At 37.0% G+C, this 19,307-nt stretch overlaps 1 protein-coding gene across 3 annotated transcripts in view; it reads right to left on the bottom strand.

Moving 5' to 3' along the window:
• Window positions 1-19,307, bottom strand: part of NARS2 (asparaginyl-tRNA synthetase 2, mitochondrial) — a 141,810-nt gene that overhangs the window by 25,860 nt on the left and 96,643 nt on the right. For 2 of the 3 annotated variants that reach the window (XR_014297122.1, XM_082660926.1), the window contains exons 7-11: window positions 14,147-14,279; window positions 10,193-10,291; window positions 10,056-10,093; window positions 3,157-3,223; window positions 1,572-1,709 (exon numbers count right to left, since the gene is read on the bottom strand). Coding sequence is in view for 2 of the 3 variants with exons in the window: in XM_082660926.1 (XP_082517052.1) it covers window positions 1,572-1,709; window positions 3,157-3,223; window positions 10,056-10,093; window positions 10,193-10,291; window positions 14,147-14,279 (475 nt within the window). In the remaining variant the exon portion in view is untranslated. The remainder of the gene's footprint in view (window positions 1-1,571; window positions 1,710-3,156; window positions 3,224-10,055; window positions 10,094-10,192; window positions 10,292-14,146; window positions 14,280-19,307) is intronic. The other variant, XM_082660927.1, reaches the window with a different exon arrangement.

Here is a 19,307-nt window from a genome sequence, read left to right as displayed (position 1 = left end):
TCTATGCCCTAGTCACTCTCATTTTTTTGCTGCTAACCTGTGGGCCTATTCATTTCTCATAATCGATTATACCAGAGGGTTGGTAGGGAAAAGAGGAAGTAAGAATCATAAATCAATTGTGTTGCTCATTGGTTTTGGATAATGCTGGTGTGAAAAGTGGGGATGCATAAAATCGGTGGCTATAATGTAATTTTATATCTGTGATTTTGAGGCAGAGTGATAGAGTGGGAGAGAACACAGACTTCAGAGCCAGAGGGAATCAGGTTTGAATACGAGCTCTGTCACTTACCACCCATGTAGCCTTGGGAAATGTAATTGGTCTCTTTGCAGCCCAGTTTTCTATATGTAAAATGGGAGAAACAATGAGTTTCTTGTCAAGGCTGTTTTGCGACTTAGAGATGAGATGAAAGTGTTTACCTCATACTAACTGGAGGCTAATATTGTTGTTGTTGTTGTTGTTTTTTGGCCATGCCGTGTGGCATGTGGGATCTTAGTTTCCTGACCTGGGGTTGAACCCGTGGCTCCCTGCAGTGGAAGCGTGGAGTCTAAACGACTGGACCACCAGGGAAGTCCCCTAATATTGCTTTGGTAACACTGTAATCTGAGAGAAGACAGGAAATACATTCAAAGAGATAACCTTATATACTAAGACGAGGTCATTTAATTTACTGGTAGGTCTTGATCTACATTTTCTTACTGGTGTTTATCTAGATGCAAGTGAAAAATACAAGATGGCAAAGTTTAGGTTTGGGACCTTTTTTGAGATAAACATAATATATTTGTCTCACAGACTTTTACAATTAATGATATTAAATATATAACTATCCAATACATATTTAAAGAGTCAAATATATTCTTATTCTATATTACTGCCAATTTTGTGAAGGAGAGAAGAGACAAAAAAGAAAAAAGGAAAAAGGAAACAAGAAGAATAAAAACCAACTGTAGTTGAGGGGTAAAGAGAGAACAGAGGACAAGAAAGGCTAAAGAGAGCAGACAGACAGACGACAGACAAGAGACAAGACAGGCAGAGAGAGAAGAGACGGTCGGAAGAGGACTGACCAAGTGGAGAATCCGCCCAGACCTCTTCGATCCCTCCATAGCCTTCCCCTCACTACTTCTATTTGATAGCCAAAGTACTCTAGGCTGCCTGCTGTTCCAAGCTAGCTCTTCCTTTGCCCGATCATGCCACTACTATTATCTCTTGCCCAACATCTCCCCCACACTGCAGTCTCCTAATCAGTATTTGATAGGAGACCGGGCCCATTGCTCTACAGCACTCTAGGGCTCTCAGTAATTTAAAAAAACAAAACAAAACACACTTCCATGTGCATCTGCTTAACTGAGGACACCCTACGATAGAAATAAGGGAGTATGCTTATAGAACATTGGGATCTTCTTTGGGAACACATTTTTAGAGGTGCCTCTGAGAAATGTTATCATTTTAAGAGATATAAAGAGTGAATGATATAATTTAAGAAAATATACCAAAGGATAAATGAAATTAAATCAAGGGAAAAACTGCAGGCTCTGAGATGACTAACCCCAATTTATTTAATGTCTTTTCTTACTGTGTGCTGAGGGCTGTCTTCATTATCCCTCATGTAGAAGGGCTTGAGTGCTAATGGATAATTAATGACAAAGACTGGTATGTCGCCACAGTGCTTCACCAGGTACTTTTCATGTTCAGTGTGTAGATCAGCACCCCACTGTAATGAGAAAAAAGAAATTACCAAAGGAGAAGACAGAGCTGAAAGATATAATGCAGGACCTAAAAATAACCTGTATCAGTGCCAAGGGCTTCTTCTCCCTGAGGATCAGGGATGTGTGGAGCTGTCTGCTGAGGTTACACAGATAAATAAACTAGAGAGAGATGTGTTAACAAGAGCATCCAAAGGCCTGGAATGATGAAAGCTGAAACTAGTAAACACTACGCTTTCTGTGCCCCATCTCAGGGAGCAGCATTTAGCAGATAAATAGCATCTGTAGTAAAACACAGTATGCTTTCCATGGTGTATAAAAGCTGATTCAGAATCATAATTTTTATTAATATTGCCAAGAGCTTCTTCTACAGTTACTGTCCCTAAGTTTCAGGAAATTAAATGATGAAAGATAATATTCCTAATATTGAGTCTATCTCTGGCTAGATGGCTTCTCCCAGTGACTTTTTTTTTTTTTGATAAAAGAGTCAACTAATATATCAGATGCTCTCTGATGAATATTTAATAATACTGTTAATCTATTTATTCAGCAAATACTAATGTGCCTATTAAACCCCAAGTACCATGCTAGGTACTGGAAACTGGTAAGAAACATAAAATCTCTGAGTTCATGAAGCTTCCAGGATGGGAGACAAACATTAAACAAAAAATTATACAAAGAAGTCAGTTGATTATAAATATAACAAGCACAGGGCACTCGTAACTTAAAGAGAGCATCTGACTTAACTGGGAATGGAACTGGTGTAAGGAATAGTTTGAAGACAAAGCTATTAGATTCTTAACATTATCTTACTATTCCCACTTGTCTGGCAATATCTTAATTATAGGAAGGAAGCACTGGCATAGGAATTATGTGCATTATGTGCATGTCCACTGATAAATCATGTGGCTTTTCCAGACCTATATCCTTACCCATAAAATAAAGGAGTTCTGGGAAAAAACAAAAACACACAAAGCTCAGTGTTTTTCAAAGTGGATCACAAATCAGAAGCCTCTATAAAGTTCAACGGAAAAAGAAACGTGTTTAATGTGTTGCCTAAACTTATTTGATCACATAACCTCTTCTGCCTGTCAACTGTTAACATCATTCAGAACATACTTTGGGAAACACTGAACTAGTTGATTTCTACACTGATATTCTACGATTACCATTCTTTCTAAGGAATTTCATCTTCCTAAACTTGGGAAACTTCTTTATAACCCTTTTGTCACTGTTATTCCAAATGATATGATTCTACTTCAAAATTATTTTTCATTCTAAATATTTCAGTGAGGTCAGGCAAACATCAAAAAAAGCCAATGTACAGATATGCAAATACTACATACACACTGCTAGTAAGAGAAATAAGGTTATTTTAAAGGATTCTTAATGAAATCAGATAAATATGAGAAACATATTTTCATACATACATATATATATATATATAAATACTACCTCTGGAGTGAAGGTGAAGTTCTGGGATGCCTGCTTTAAGATCTCCACTGCCTCAGTATAAGAAATGCTGGAGAGAAACAGGGTAAAAGCAGAGAAAGGTTAATGGCTGTTGTTAACTGGTGCATCTGAAAACTGTGAAAGACCTCTTCTCATACAGTCTTTGAGATCATATCTGAGTATCAAATGATTGTAAAAATGATTATTGAGTAATCAGGAATTAAGGTTGACCTATGAAAGTCTGATCAGCATGAAGAGAAATGGCCATTCAATAATCCCACTCCTGATCCACTTGCAGTGTACACAGAGAAGCTAGTCACTTAAGCGAATAAAGATTTTCTCTGAATTCATGTTATGCTAATGCCCTAAAAGGTGTGAAATACTGAGGCTAAAAGAGCAAAACTCTCTCCCTAAAGCTGTCATTCATTCATCCAACATATACTGAGCACTTACTATGTGCTAGGTATCATTCTAGGCACTGGAGATACAGTAAATAAAAACAAAGCCCCTGCCTTTATGGAGTCGCTATCCGTGTGTGTGTGTGTCTGTGTATGTGTGTGGCTATGTGTGTGTTTGTGTGTGTGTGTGTACACACACAATGGGGATAAGAAAGATAAACAAATAAACAGAAATAAGCCAGGGAGCTATTGGTGCTAAGAAAAACAAGGCAAGATAAAAAGACAGAAGGTATTTGGGGGGTGCTATTTTAGATAAGATGGTCAAGAAAGGCCTTGCTGAATTGGTGACGTTTGAACAGAAACCTGCATGAAGTCAGGAAATGAGCCATATAAATACCTAAGGGAAAGTATTCCAGGTAAAAGGAACAGTGAGTACAAAAGCCTGAAGTGAGGAACAGTTTGGCTCATTCAAGGAACAAAAAATTCAGTGTAACTGAAGCATATTGAACAAGGAGAAGAATGCCAGAAAATTAGATTGGAAAGGTAGTCAGAGGTCAGATCCTATGAACTCTTTCAGGCCATCGTAAGGCTTTTAAAATATATTCTAGTATTGTACGACTGTTTAGGAAAAATATCATTTTTGGTTACCTCAGTAAGAAACCATCATGCCTAACGCAAGCCAAACCAAGAATTTGTTTTAACAGTTTGGATAGGTGATATATGCACATAGATTTAAAAAAAAAATCAAGGGGAATAAGAGTATACACCTTCCTTCCATCCCTGTCCCATAGCTACCTAGTTCCTCTTCTCCCACACAATTACTGTTATTGGTTTCTTGTGTATCCTTCCAGAGGGTTTCATGCATCTATAAGCAAATATTAATACTCAATCTCCCCTTTTTTATAGATGGCAGCCATAGCATACATATCATACACACTCTTTTACACTTTTCTTACTCAATAATATACCTTGCAGATCTTTACACACCAGTATATGAAGAACTTCTTCACTTTTTGAGCTATTACATAACATTCCACTTTGTGGATGTATCCTAATTAGTTTAACCAGTCATCTATCGATGGATATTTCAGCTGTTTCCAATCTTCTGCTATTAAAAATCATGACTACATATACCTAATTTATGCTCATACTGATTTTGCACATGGAAAAAATGGAATTGTTGGATTCAAGAGTATTTGCATTTGCAGTTTTCATAATTTTGAAAGACACCACCAAAGATATCGTTCCCCTTTTACAGGGTTTTTCCAATGTATGCCCACCAATAGTATATGAAAATGTCAGTTTCTCTATGTTCTCTGCAACAGTATTCTACATGATTAAAAACAAAAATCTACAAACTTTCTGAAGGACTCTGAGTTAAAAAATAACCTAACAACTTATTCTCTGAAGCAAAAATGAAGTTCATATCTATAATAACTAACTGGAAAGAGTTGTGTCATAGAGTACAAATAAAGCCCCCAAAGCTATGTTTTGAGTGATAGGTTTTTTAGAAGATGGAAATTCTATTCAAACTAAAACCTAGTATTAAGTAACAGATAATTTCTAAGGTAAGAATGGTGTTGGTGTTGATAGTAGTAATAATTTTTAAATGAGCATTTTACAGAAGGGAAACTGAAGCTTAGAGAGGATCAATAACTTGCCAAAAATCACTCATGTAAGTAAGAAGTAAACCTTGATGTGCTGACTCGAGTCTAAGCTCTTAACTGCTGAGATAATGCCTAAACCACTTGGAGTTTCATATGTTCTATCAAAATAAAAGATAATGGGCTCTGGGTTCTCCCTTTGACTCTACCACTTAGTAACTATGTAAATCACTTCACCTCAATGAAAGCATTTTATAAATTTTTGTATTTTATACAAAACTCTAAAAATACAAACATTAAAAAATTAAGTATTTGTACTTATAAAATAAGGAGACTGGGCTATATTAAGCTCTTGTCTGCTTAGAAATTCTATTGTTCTATCAATTACTTGATATGATCTACTCATTATACTGAGAAATATAAGAGCAGTCAAAATGGGAAGCACTAGAATTTTGTGCCATTGATATGTTAGTTACATCATTAAGAAAAAAAGGACTCTCATGTCTAAATATCTCTTGTTATTCTAGATGTTCTGCCCCACACTCCTCCCATACCTTAAGTTGAGGCAGAACTTTCAAGTTCAAATTACAGTCCTGACACTGGATATCCTTAATGGCCTTCATCAACTCTCTACTAACTGTTCTTGGTATGTCCAGGGAATAATATTTCTTCTCCTTCCCAGAAACTATTTCCAAAGTGCTTTGAGGAAAGAAGAAGACATTGTGATATTGTGTGATACAATATCAAACTACCTTCATATTTCAAATTTTCTGTTGTTGAATGAAGAAGATTATTCTGAAACTGTTGGAGTACAACTGCTAAGTTACAGAGATTATTATTAGCATTCTTTGCCTCAAATTCACACAAATAAATGCCGAGCAAATAAAAAGGTAAGTACTCTATATTTTTAAAGCCTTAATACTATAAAGGAAATGTAAAATAAGTGTGTTCTATTTCTGCTTGATAAAGGCTAAATTCAAAGACTACACAAGTCCTTTAAATAATATACTTTCATATAAAACAATTATAACAAGTACTCAAGAACACTGAAATCTATTCAAAAGAATACAAGTCATATGGTATCTTGCGTGTGGGTGTGGACATGTATGCATGTGTATTTCGGGGTGCATCTTGATTCTAATTCATCATGCTTAGGTGTACTCTCATATTCTCTCATGGCTTTTAAAATCTTTGGTTTCAAAGTCTACAAACCCCCTCCATCTCTGGTATCTCAGCATCATGTAATTTACGTACACCCTCTGGTGTTCAGTCCCCTCTGTTTCTAGCTCCTGGAACTTCTCATATAGTCTAGTGAACTCAACAATGCATTTAAAAGGATTTAATAATATTTTAACTAGCATTTTTAGATGTTTTGTAGCAGGAGGGTTTTCATGTTATCTAGTCTTTGACATGTTGCTTAAGCAGCATTTGAACATTTCAACAAAATAAGACAGACAAGTTATCACTCCATAGATGAGAAAACTGAAGCTCAGAAAGGTTAAAGATTTACTATTAGTCAAATTCGTAGTTGTAATTAAATAATTATTCATGCAAATATTTAACTATTCATCTTTTTCTCTAGATGCTAAACTCCATAAAAGGACTAATCCATGCCTATTTTCACTACTGAATCCTCAATGACTAGAACAGTGCCTAACTCATAGAAGGTAGTCAATAAATATTTGTTGAAAAATATGAATTCACCCATTAATGGCTAATAAGTGGTAGAGGCAGGACTAGAATCCAGGTCCTCTGAAACACAGTTCACTATACTCAGTGCATAAGTAAAACAAACAAGCCTCTGACCATGCGGAGGTGACGACACCAAAAAAAAAAAAATTACACATATAAATTTAATGTACAACTATGATTCGTGCTGTGTGGAACGGATGATAGTGATAGCAATGACTGATATGGCACAGCCCATGTTCCCATCCTGAGTATTTTACAGACATGGATTCTGAAGCACAACAGTTAGATGATACATAAGGGTCATAAAGATAGTGGGGGAGCTACAACTACTCTAGCATTAATTCCAGTGCCCTTTCAGATACAGGAAGTACACTGGTTGAAAGCATGAGCTTTGAAATCAGATGACCATGAGTTTGAATCCCCACTTCACCTTTTACTCACCTAATATCTTCTGAGTTGATTCTTCATCTACAGCAGGGCAACAATAACTACTCACAGAGTTGTTGTGAAGATACAATGAAATACAATGTATTTAAAGTTTATCGCTGTCTGGCACATAGTAAATATTCAATAAATGGTGGATATTTTTCCCCAATCTTAGATCTTATTTATTAGACAGAAGCTGGATAACTTCTCTTAAGATCTCCCTAGTTTTCTGTTACCAGTACAGATTCCTTGGGATGCCTAATTTACTTCTTTCCTTACCTACTTAATTACAACTTTTATCAATATGCTTATGTCCATAACTCTCCTGTAGACTCCAGGCCCATACACTCAAACTGCCTACCCAACATCTAACTGGTTGTCTGAAAGTATCTCAATCTTAACATGACACCTCATGATGATGAGCCTGATATCACCCCTCTCTCTCTCTCCACACACCCCCACTATTCTATGGCTTCCCCCATCTCTGTTAATAGCAACTCCATTTCTATAGCTGTGTAAGTCAAAAGGCTTGAAGTCACTCTTAACTCTCCTTCTCTCTGTTTTTCACTCTCAGTAAATCCTGTTTTCTGTATCTTTAAAATATATCCAGAATAGGACAATTTCACCTACCTCCATTGTTACCATCCTGGTCTGTGACGGTTAATTTTATGTATAAAGTTGGCTGGGCTACAGTACTCAGATATTTGGTCAAACATTCAGGATATTTCTGAGATGGTGTTTTTTTTTGGATGAGGTTAACATTTAAATCAGTGGATCCTGAGTAAAGAAGATTGCCCTCCATAACAACATCCAACCAGTTGAAGGCCTTGCTAGAACAAAGACTGGCCTCCTCCAAGAAAGAAGGAATCTGCCAGCAGACTGCCTTTGACTTGGCTCTTCCTTGAGTCTCCAGCCTGCTGGACCACTCCAACAGATTTTTAACTTGCCCAGCCTCTACAACTGTGTGAGCTAATTCCTTAAAATAAATCTTTATATACACACATCGCGTTGGTCTTGTTTCTCTGGAGAACCCTGACTTATACAAGGTTCAAACCACCATCTACTTGCACCTAGGTGACTGTAACAATCTCCTACTTGCTTTGCTGCTCTCACTCTTGTCCTACTATAGCCAATTCTCAACAGATAGACAGAGCGATCCTATTAAATCCAATTGAGATCTTGTCAGATCTCTGCACAGTACCCTTCAATAGCTTTCCCACCTCACCCAAGTAAAAATCCAAACTCTTCACAGTGCCCTACAAGGCCCCACCTGATTTCCCTACCTCCCTCATCCTTTCTTACTTTATCTTCGTATCCTCTTCCCTTACTCACTCTTCACTATTACTTGAACATGTCAGGCATGCTCCAACCTCAGGGTCTTTGTACTTGTTATTCCCTCTGCCTGGAATATTCTTTTCCCACTTACCCATATAACTAGTTCTCTTACTTTACTTTCTTGAGATCTTTACTCAAAAATCATCTCAGTGAGATCTTCCCTGCCGTGCTATCTAAAATTTCTACCTCCTCATTCTTCCTTTGGCTTATCTTCTTTCGCTTCTCTGGTTTTTTTCCCCATAAGTATTACTCATTTTCACAGACTATACGTTTCACTTATTTATCTTGTCTCTTGGCTATTATTACCTCCACCAGAAATATAAGATCAGTGAAGGCATGGAATTTTATCTGCTTTGTCCACTGTTTTTAAACAGTTTTTAGATTTTAGGACAATGCCTGGCACATAGTAAACATTCAATATACATTTAAGTGAAAGGAAAAGTTTCAAAAGCCTTCACTTGTACTTCATTGCCCTTCGATTCTCTATCACGGGGCTCCTATTTCCTCCTTTTCTGATCCCACAGCTGCTGCCTTGTTATTGGGTCAGGCTCAACGACTCATCATTTTTAACTGGTAGCCTGAAGGTCTAGGCTGATACCTGATATTCTCAGCTAAGTCTGCCAAGTTTTTCTTATTCCCCTTCTCAAGGACAGGTTGAATTCTTTATTCTTTTAGAAGAAAAACTTCCTAAACTTAAGATAGCAAGGGAAAAATGATACTAACTTATGTTCAGAGACAATTTTCTTTTCTTCAGATTATCAAACTTACTTCCTCTACACATTGTAAATACCCTGAATACTAAGTCTTATATGAATTATTTGTACTGCATATAAGAAGTTGCTTATTGTTTTTTCCATATCAAGTATGTGTTTCATAATAAACTGTGAAAAGAATAGCCTATCTGATTAATATGGTTGGTTGAATAAACCACCAGTCCAATAACAAGTTCTACTTGAACAGGTTTATAGTGGAAATGAAGCAATAATGTATGTGCTATATTTAAAACACAGATCTTTAGGTTTTAAAATAGTGGCTAAAAAAACAATTCAGAATATATTTTCAGATTTTAGCAAGCGAAGGTAAAGAAAAAGAAGGAAGACTGAAATAAGAGAAAAATAGAGGGGCAGACATTACATGTACCTATCTTAAAAGCATGTTTTTTAATCAAGCCAGATTTTGATTACTAAAGAATTAGTCTGAATTGTAGGAATATAGTTAATAATTACTATGAACATTATCTTGCTATGATTTATTCATTTATTTATTCATGAAACACTGATTATCAACTATGAACCAGACATAAGAGCTATAAAAATAATTAAAATACGGGTTTTCCTTGAGTCTAGGGAGTGTGATAAGCAGATATACAAACAAAAAATTTAATACAGTGTGATAAATACAATGATAAATTATGAATAAAGTTCAGAGAAAGTATAAATCTACTTACATTAGAAAGTTGTTTTTTAGCATATGTTCTAATCTGTCCTTGGTAAGAAAAGAGAAAAAAGAAAATTTATTAAATGTAATTATATTCCTTACATGTAATTAACATATTTAAAGGGCTTCATCCACAAAGCTAATTACCTTTTGGCCAGGAGCTATGAATTTGTGACAGAGTTCAACATCTTCAGGACAATTTGAGAGAACTGTCATTGTTGTAGTCTTGAAGAGGCCCTCCATAACCTAAGAGAAATGATACAGAATTGCCTGACATGTAAGCTTCATGAAAAACCTGTTTAGGGCCCTGTAAGGACTGCTCTCCAGGTTTCAATGGCTATAAATCCATTAGGCCTCTTACTTCCTGAATACACTACATCAAGTTAATTCAGTTTCCATATTGATTAGAGGGGGCATCACAACTTCTCAGAGAAGGTTAAAAAAAAAAAAGAAAGAACCATGTCTGAACCTTCTGTTAACAGTTTCAATACTGGTATTGAAGTGGGCTGTCAAATGAACAGCTAAAACAAACTGATGCCTCTCTAAATTTCAGTATATTCACTTGTAGAGTCAGGACAGTTAACAGTACCTAGCTTACAGGATTGTTGTGAGAATTATATGAGATAATCCATGTATAAGACTTAGCTTAGTGCCCAGTTCAGAGAAGCATGCAACAAACATCAGTTGTGAAGAGTGGAACGTTTTGAAAAGTGCTTCATTCAGTCATTGGTAAATGAAAGTAAACTTTAAGATTAGAGAAGCAATGAGATCTATCTACATCTAAATACATACATTTTTGCTTTGCTAAAGTATAAAGTAACGACACAAATCAGCGTATAAGAATTCGTTCTACCAGGGGTGTCCATAAAAGTCTCATGGGAAAAACTTGTTCTCAGAAGAAAAAAGTGACTGGAATGAAAAATATTTCTAAAATATTTTTAATCCAAACTAAAATTTTTGTTTTGATGTCAATGACATCATATTGTGATTTTCAGATATGTCCTCATAAAGACACATACATGAATTAAGACCAGGCTGCCCCACAGGCAGGTATCTTCCTTTCCTCTCTGAATCACTGGACACCCTATCAACACTGGAAACACAGTGGGGCATAAGCGTCTGAGTAATTTAACATGGTCAGATATAGGAAAGAACTTAATTATCAAGTGACAACCAGATAGATTTATGTACATATATAAAATATTTTTCATTTCTTTTTATATATACTTTGCATTTTTATATTATACATATATTTTGTAGAGAAGTAAGGAATAACTTGATGAAAGAAGAGCAAAAGGAGGCTAAAGATGTTTTGCCTTGAGGCTATAACCACCTTCAATCTAGCAGTGAGATAAAGAAATCACTAAGTAACTGAATGATTTATGAAGCGTTATATCCCTCAATCACTGCAAAAAGCCAATGTATATTGAGAGGAAAAAAGAACAGGTAGATTGGATAGTATGCTTGCATTGCTGAGGGACACAATACACAATCGGTAAGATGAAGACTTCAACAGCTGGGGCTGTTAAAGCAGTGTCTTTCAAGGGCAGAACATTTCCATTTGAAGAAGGATATCACTGGCTTTTCTAACCTTGACTTTCAGACTACACTCTATAAATATATTTATAATAAAACAGAAACTTAACTGAAGGGTTAACATAACCCTCATGTTTTAAAAAATATATTTCTCAATAGTATTAAAATAATAATATTTAATTGCTTATACGTCATAAGAGGAAAATATCCTGTTATAATATTCTGATTTTGTATTTAAGAGACTGCTCTTCATCAAGATAATAATTTCCACAGAATTCAATTTATCAAAGGGAGAAAACTGAGAGAAGCAGGAGTTTATTTTTGGAAAGAATATACCTTTTTCTTCTGTCTTTAGGAAAAAGTTTATATTCCAATTAATTAAACTATTCAATAGTGTATGCCCTGAGTACCACTCAGTGGACGACCAAATAAATAAGAATTACTCAGTTATAGAATACATAATTATAGAGCAAAGATTATAATGTTTAATAAATTCTAACAATCTATGTATTATCTTTATAATCTTTCCCTCTGGTATTATATTGGGCAGCGGAGACAGGGACAAGGCAGAAATAGGAGGTAAGACGTGTGGTTCCATTCTTTACAATACTCTCATTGCCTGAGTGAAAGAATAATAAAGAATTGGGTGGTGAGCTCAAACTGAAAGCTGATTAAGGAATTTTACTGACTTGGTGAGGCTCAGATTCTGAATCCCTAAATCTAGAAAGGGATTAACTCAACACTGTTCCTATTGACATTTTTGGCCAGATAATTCTTCGCTGGCGGGGAGGGGGCTGTGCATTGCAGGATACTGAACAACATCCCTAGCCTTTACCCACTAGATGCCAGTAGCAACCCGTCTTCCCTACTCCCCCACCCACTCCCTAGTAGGGACACCAAAAATATCCCCTTCGGGACACTGGTCTAGAGAAATCGGTGGGAGATGTTAAAGGGGTATATGCAAGTGGACACTGTGGTGTGTGGCCACAACATCCCTTTAGGACCAAGATCTTTATCCGCTAGGAACAGTAACTGCTGATGGTACATAGTTGGGTCCCTCTTCAGGAACTGCCCAGGCCAGGAGGACTGCCTTACCCAAGGTTACAACCCCTTCCCATCTAGTCCGCATCCAATGACTGGCTCACAGGAGGAAGCACTTGCCCTCCTATGGGACAATTATGAAAGACCATTCTAGCTCCAAAGTTTCTCAGGGAATTGGCTAAGGCATCTGTTTGTAAATGCAGCACAGTTTAACTTGTCCCTCTGCCCAATGCTGCTTTCTTCCTTTCCTCACAGGTATTTCTCTTGAGAGCATTCCCCAGTAATACCTGCACACAAATCTCTGCTTTAGGGTTTATTTACTAGGAAATCCAACCTAAGACAGGATAATAAAATTGTGACTCCATTCTATTTGGGAGTATACATGGTATTTCTGTTTTAAGTGGAATTGGGTCATTTACTGGGTGAATAAGAGTAGAATGAAAGAAGTTAAGAGTTGATGAAAACTGCTAAAATAAACATCCTGTAATTAGAGTTCCAAACTAAGATCTTAACCAAAATGGTAGTGGATAGAGAATTCATAACAACAGTTAACACATTCTGGGTACTTACTAAGTGTCATGAACTATGCTAAGTACCTTATATATATTATCTGTCTAATCCTATGAATTAACATATGAAATAGGAATTATTATTCCCATTTTACAGATAAGAAAACTGAGGTTCAGAGAAATTAAGTCCCATGTCTTAGGTCACATAGCCAGTAACTGATTGAGCTAATAATCAAATCCTGGTCCATCCATCTCCAGACTTGTGTGCTCTATATGGATTTATGGCCACAGCCTCCTGAAAAGGCTCCCACCCCTATTTTTATCTCCCTCTAAATCATTTTTCATAATGCTGCTAGAGAGATACTTCTAAAATATAACTCTGACCATGGCCTTTCCCAGCTGAGAACTTTCTCCTTTATCTTTTGGATTAAGTTCAAACTCCTCAGCATGGCATTTAAATACAGTCTTTCTTTCATGAGCTGACTCTTGACTATATCTCCAGCATCATCCCTGTCCCAGAGCTCTGACAGCTCCTGTGGATGCTTTCTAATACTATAGCTATAGACATGTTTCTCTAACTATAAAGACGTTTTGTTTATTTGCCTAGCAAATATCAAGAGCTACTATTTACTAAGCCTGCTTTGTGCCGGATCCCATACTGGATGCTTTACGTTATACATACATAATCTTTCATTTACTTCTCACAATAACCTAATGAAATAGCTACTATTATTCTCATTTTATAGCTGAGGAAGCTAAAGATCACTAAGGTTAGGTAACATCATAACAAAGTTAATGGCAGAGCTTGGACATGAACTTAAATCTGTTTGACTCCTGTACTTTAAAAACTATTACACTAACAGCATTCAGTAGATGTTTATTAATTAGTTCTCCATCTTCTTCATTCTATGAACACCTGTAAGGCACAGATGTCAGAGGTAAAAATGTATACAGAAGCGTTTTAATGTCACAGATGCCTGATATTTAGAAACTATTTTAAAACTTGAGTACCTACCTGCATGAGATCTTGAAGGCTCTCAAGAAAAGAAATCTCTGCTTCTACCATATAAAACTCTGCCAGGTGTCTCCGGCTCTGAGAATTCTCTGCTCGGAATGTTGGACCAAAGGTAAACACTTGAGTAAAAGCTCTGCAATTCAAGATTAACAGTGTAAAAATAGGATTCACATGATTAATTTTAAGTATTTAAAATATTCAGTAAGCTCTTAAGAAAAAAAAAAAGTTCTGTGCCTCTGTCTTGTCCACAAATCCACACGTATTAGCTGCCACATTTCTTTAATGGGTGATTATAATAGTTTCATTAAAAATGTTACATTTATAGAAACCATTTTATTCCAAAGGAATTTGCAAATGCTTTACAAACCCTATGGCTTACTAAATATAGAATTATAACCACTTCTGGATGCACTCTACTGCAGCTGCCTTAAACAGCAGGCAACTACATTTCACAGCAATTGAGAACAAAGTAAAGGAAAAATACCACAGCCCAAGAAGCCACACAGAGAATCTGCATAGTAACAGTCAAAACCAGAATTTCATGTGGATAAGGCAAGCCAATCATTTTCTAAATATATGAAAAAAAATTATCAGATATGTATGGTGATTTGCCTTGTTAGGCCTACTCAAGTCCTTTACGCCCACCTAGGAGTTTTAATCAATGCTCAGTGAGCCCTGACATTTGGGGGGTGGGGTGGATTTTGAAGAACTGTCTGCTTTACTCTCTGGTTTTCAAGAAGGGCTATAGTTCAACAACATAAACGGGGAAAAAATTCTTATTTTTAAATTTCTGCAGAGAAGCGAACATGACACCTTCATTCTTTCTTTTTTTTTTTTTTTGCGGTACGTGGGCCTCTCACTGTTGTGGCCTCTTCCGTTGCAGAGCACAGGCTCCGGACGCACAGGCTCAGCGGCCATGGCTCACGGGCCCAGCCGCTCCGCGGCATGTGGGATCCTCCTGGACTGGGGCACGAACCTGTATCCCCTGCATTGGCAGGCGGACTCTCAACCACTGTGCCACCAGGGAAGCCCCCTTTTTAAAAAAAATTTACTTAATTTATTTATTTTTGGCTGTGTTGGGTCTTCGTTGTTGTGCGCGGGTTTTCTCTAGTTGCAGTGAGCTGGGGCTACTCTTCATTGCGGTGTGTGGGCTTCTCATTGCAGTGGCTTCTCTCGTTGCTGAGCATGGGCTCTAGGCCTGTGGGCTTCAGTAGTTGTGACATTTGGGCTCAGTAGTTGTTGCGCACAGGCTTAGCTGCTCTGCAGCATGTGGGATCTTCCCGGACCAGGGATCGAACCCGTGTCTCCTGCATCAGCAGGCGGATTCTTTTTTTTTTTTTTTCCGGTACGCGGGCCTCTCACTGTTGTGGCCTCTCCCGTTGTGGAGCACAGGCTCCGGACGCGCAGGCTCAGCAGCCATGGTTCACGGGCCCAGCCACTCCGCGGCATGTGGGATCTTCCCGGACCGGGGCACGAACCCGTGTCCCCTGCTTCGGCAGGCGGACTCTCAACCACTGTGCCACCAGGGAAGCCCAGCAGGCGGATTCTTAACCACTGGGCCACCAGGGAAGTCCCGAGGACCAAATAATCTTTGAATTTTAAGGTTTTGCTAGAACAAAACAAGAGGTTTGGGGCTCCTTAGCTGTTATCCTCAACACTCTTCATTTATCATTAGTCAAATAATATCAAGATCAGAAAACAGTACAGAAAACGGATTGTAGATATACATACCAGTATTTTTTTGTTGTGTTGTTTTTTTTTTAAGTAAAGATACTGTGGGAAATTAAACAGTGAAACAATTATAGTGGAAATCATGAGATTTATTTTTTCTTTCAAAGGCCATTTCAGTTAAGGCCTAGTTGGTAAGGAGCTTAGGAATTTATGTCTTGGTTCTACAGCCACCTCTCTGAGACCATGATCAGTTACCCTCCAAGAATCTTAGTTTTTAATGGAAAAACAAACCGTAAGAATTCAAAATATTACTATATAACCTCTCTCCCAAGATTCAGATCCAGACTTGCTTACTAGAATGTTCCTAAAAACACTGACCTTACCTTGTCCAAAACGAAAACTCTTACCTTGCTCCCCAAAACAAGCAAAAACAAAATAATGAACAGTACATTTTCCCCAGCTCTGTTAATCTTAGCTAACCCACCTCGTCACCCAAACCAGATCCCCATCCCTCCCTCACCGCCCACATACTTCCCTATCATATTGATCACAGAATTATATTGTTTATACCTAGGGAAACTCTTGCAGATCTAGAGACTCTTCTTTATTTCCACAACTTTGTCTTGTGTCAACTCTTGTGTCTGTCACCTGCCTTTCTTCCTCCAGTCCCAAACTACTATACGTTTTCAAACTCAAATCTGATTATATCAGCCCTAATTTAAAAATCTTCAATGGTTCTCCCCTACTCAAAGGTTAAAATTCAAACTCCTAACTTTGACTGGACCTTCCTTCACAAAGCCTTTTCTCCAGCACACTGAGGATACTCTCCTTACATGCCCCACATGCCTTTAGGCTTTTTCATTGGCTGTCCCCTCTCTGTAGTGCCCGTCCTTTGTTCCTCTCTCTCCAAATGGCAAATTCCCATCCATCCTTCAAGACTTGACTTAAATGTCACTTTCTCTTTGTAACTTTACCATACACCCCCAAATTTATTGTTCCCTCCTTTCTATGACTGTAACACTTTGTTTATACATTTATTATACAGACTGTATCACTTAGAAATATAATTGTGCATTTTGTATCTTTCTCCCTCAATAAACTATGAAATATTCTACAGTAGGAAAAATGTTTTATTCATCTTTGCAACTTCAGTGCCTAAGATAAAACAGGTGCTCAAGTTGAATGAATAATAATGAGGATGACAGGCTTCTTCAGTTGTAAACTGGAAAAGCACAACATCCTTATAAACAGTAACATTACAAATAATGTACAGAAAAATACTCAGATATATTTTACTGTGGCTGTTACTCAATAGCTAAAATGGGACAAACAATTTAGGTCTGCCCCAAACAATAAATTCAAAAATTACAGGACCTCGAGCTTCTAATCTATGACTATGCGATCTCTAGGTAGGTTGGCAATAGTATATTTAAATAAATAAAACGACATTCTTTTCTGGCACTGCATCACATGAAATTGTACATACAGATGTTCACTAATAACAAAGAATATTCTATTGAAATTTTCCAGGGCATGAATAGAAACTCCATGGCATTGGTGGAATTTACTTTGGAGGCTCTGAGGAAGACTTCTAAGAAATGGGCAGTTATCATCCTGAAATACAAGGAGGCCAATGGGATTGCTGTTCAAAAGAGACACATTATATATGTATTAAGGTACTAGAAACAGAGAAAACAACGGTATCTAAAAAGAACTACAGATTCAAGTCACAAGGGCACCTACTTCTCACATGGATAGGGAGGGAGCTCCAAGATATTTAACAATAGGGATTTTTTATTTAACAATGGTTAATGATTTTCTCTAGCAATACAGGGTAAACTCTCTTGTATAAAATATAGAATAGGATCAAGGATTTTTATCTTAGTAAGGATTAGATTCTAATTGTGGTACCCCAAAGTTAAGTATTATTCTAATAGGGTAAAGTAAAAATCAATGGCCATGGTGCTTTCTCTGAATTAACAAAAAGATAAAATAAGCTGGAAGGTATGTTGACAAATTCCCTAATTTAGCATCAAGTTGTTAAGCAGATAAATGTTTAAATCATTCAATAAAGATCACCCCAGGTCAGCGTCCAGTGTTCTATAATACAGTAGTGAAAGTAGTAGTAGTGATAGCGGCTACCATTAGCAAGTGCTCCTTGTGGGCCAGGCATTAGATGTGAGAACCTTACAGTTAACTCCTTTATTATAACTCAATAAAGGATACATTGTTACTTCTATTTTTCAGTCTAAGAAATTGAAGTTCAGAGAGGTTAAGAAGCTTTTTCAAAAGTTATAGTCATAGCCTAACAAGTGGTAGAGGCCAGATTCAACTCTAGCTCTGACTCTAATGATCACAGCCTTCATTATGATATTAAAATAATGATGCTCATAACTGAACATGGACAAACCCAGTAAATAAGAGAGAAAAATTTGTAATATGCACTCCCCGCCTTCTCAAAGATAACTAGGGTGAGTAGTTTGGTATATTTCTCTTCCTTGTGAATAGCTTATTTGTTTTATGTATTAAAATTATAGCTCCCTAGGATATGCTGCTTTCATGCAAATAATGAGATGATAAATTTTAATCAATATTTTGTAAACTTTAGCAAGACATTTAGCCTTTCTGGTCTTCAAATTCTTACATGAGTGGGAGGTGCAGGCAGTTTGGCATTATTCTCTAGTATCTTTTACATAATTTTGTTTCTAGGTCCATGTGAAATCACGATTATTTTAATTTATGCTGATTTCTTCTTTTTCCTCCGTCTTCCACACACATGAAAGCAATTTGCAGCAAGGCTTGGCCCAAGCCATAGTTAAAATAAGATCTGAGAACAAGGCCATTACTAAAATAAGATACAAAACCAGGTGAAAGGCCAGTACTGCTGTGAGAAGAGACCAGCAGAGAAAGAAAACACTCAGTACTAAGAAACATTCTTGTGCCAATTATGGAGAAAGGGAAGCTATATATGGAAAGTCCATGAGCTTGGAGTTGACGTTTAAGATAACAAAAGTACATTCAATACACATCAGCTAAGATAACTACAAAAATGGCTTTTTAAAAATAAAAAGTAAAGTTACCAAAAAATGGTTCTGCAAAGGTCACTTTCTCCCTTGTGTGGAGTTTTATGAAGCCCTACATTGGCAAGTGGATTATTATAAAGTAGTCACTGATTGCTTTGCCATTTATTCCTTCTGGCCCTGAAATTTAAGAGCTAATCTTTATATTTTGAAAGAAAAGAGGAATTACTGCCTTTTCAGCTGGGGAAGAACTTATCGTTCAGCATATGGGGGATCAGCAACTTTCCCTAAGGCTGCCCACTCCCAACCTCCTATCACTTCCCTACTGTCATTCAGGAAACATTCATTGAACTGAAGTGAACTCACAGACAACTTTAAACGGACTTTTAAAACAGTCTTTGTCAAGTGGTATTCCCATCATCCAGAAAACAATCATCTATATTATTACTGCTTTGTATCTACTGGATTAT

The sequence above is a fragment of the Grampus griseus genome (genome assembly GCF_964374135.1).
Source record: "Grampus griseus genome assembly, chromosome: 8".
In the NCBI taxonomy this organism is placed as follows: domain Eukaryota; kingdom Metazoa; phylum Chordata; class Mammalia; order Artiodactyla; family Delphinidae; genus Grampus; species Grampus griseus.
This window is presented reverse-complemented; position numbering and strand designations above follow the sequence as displayed.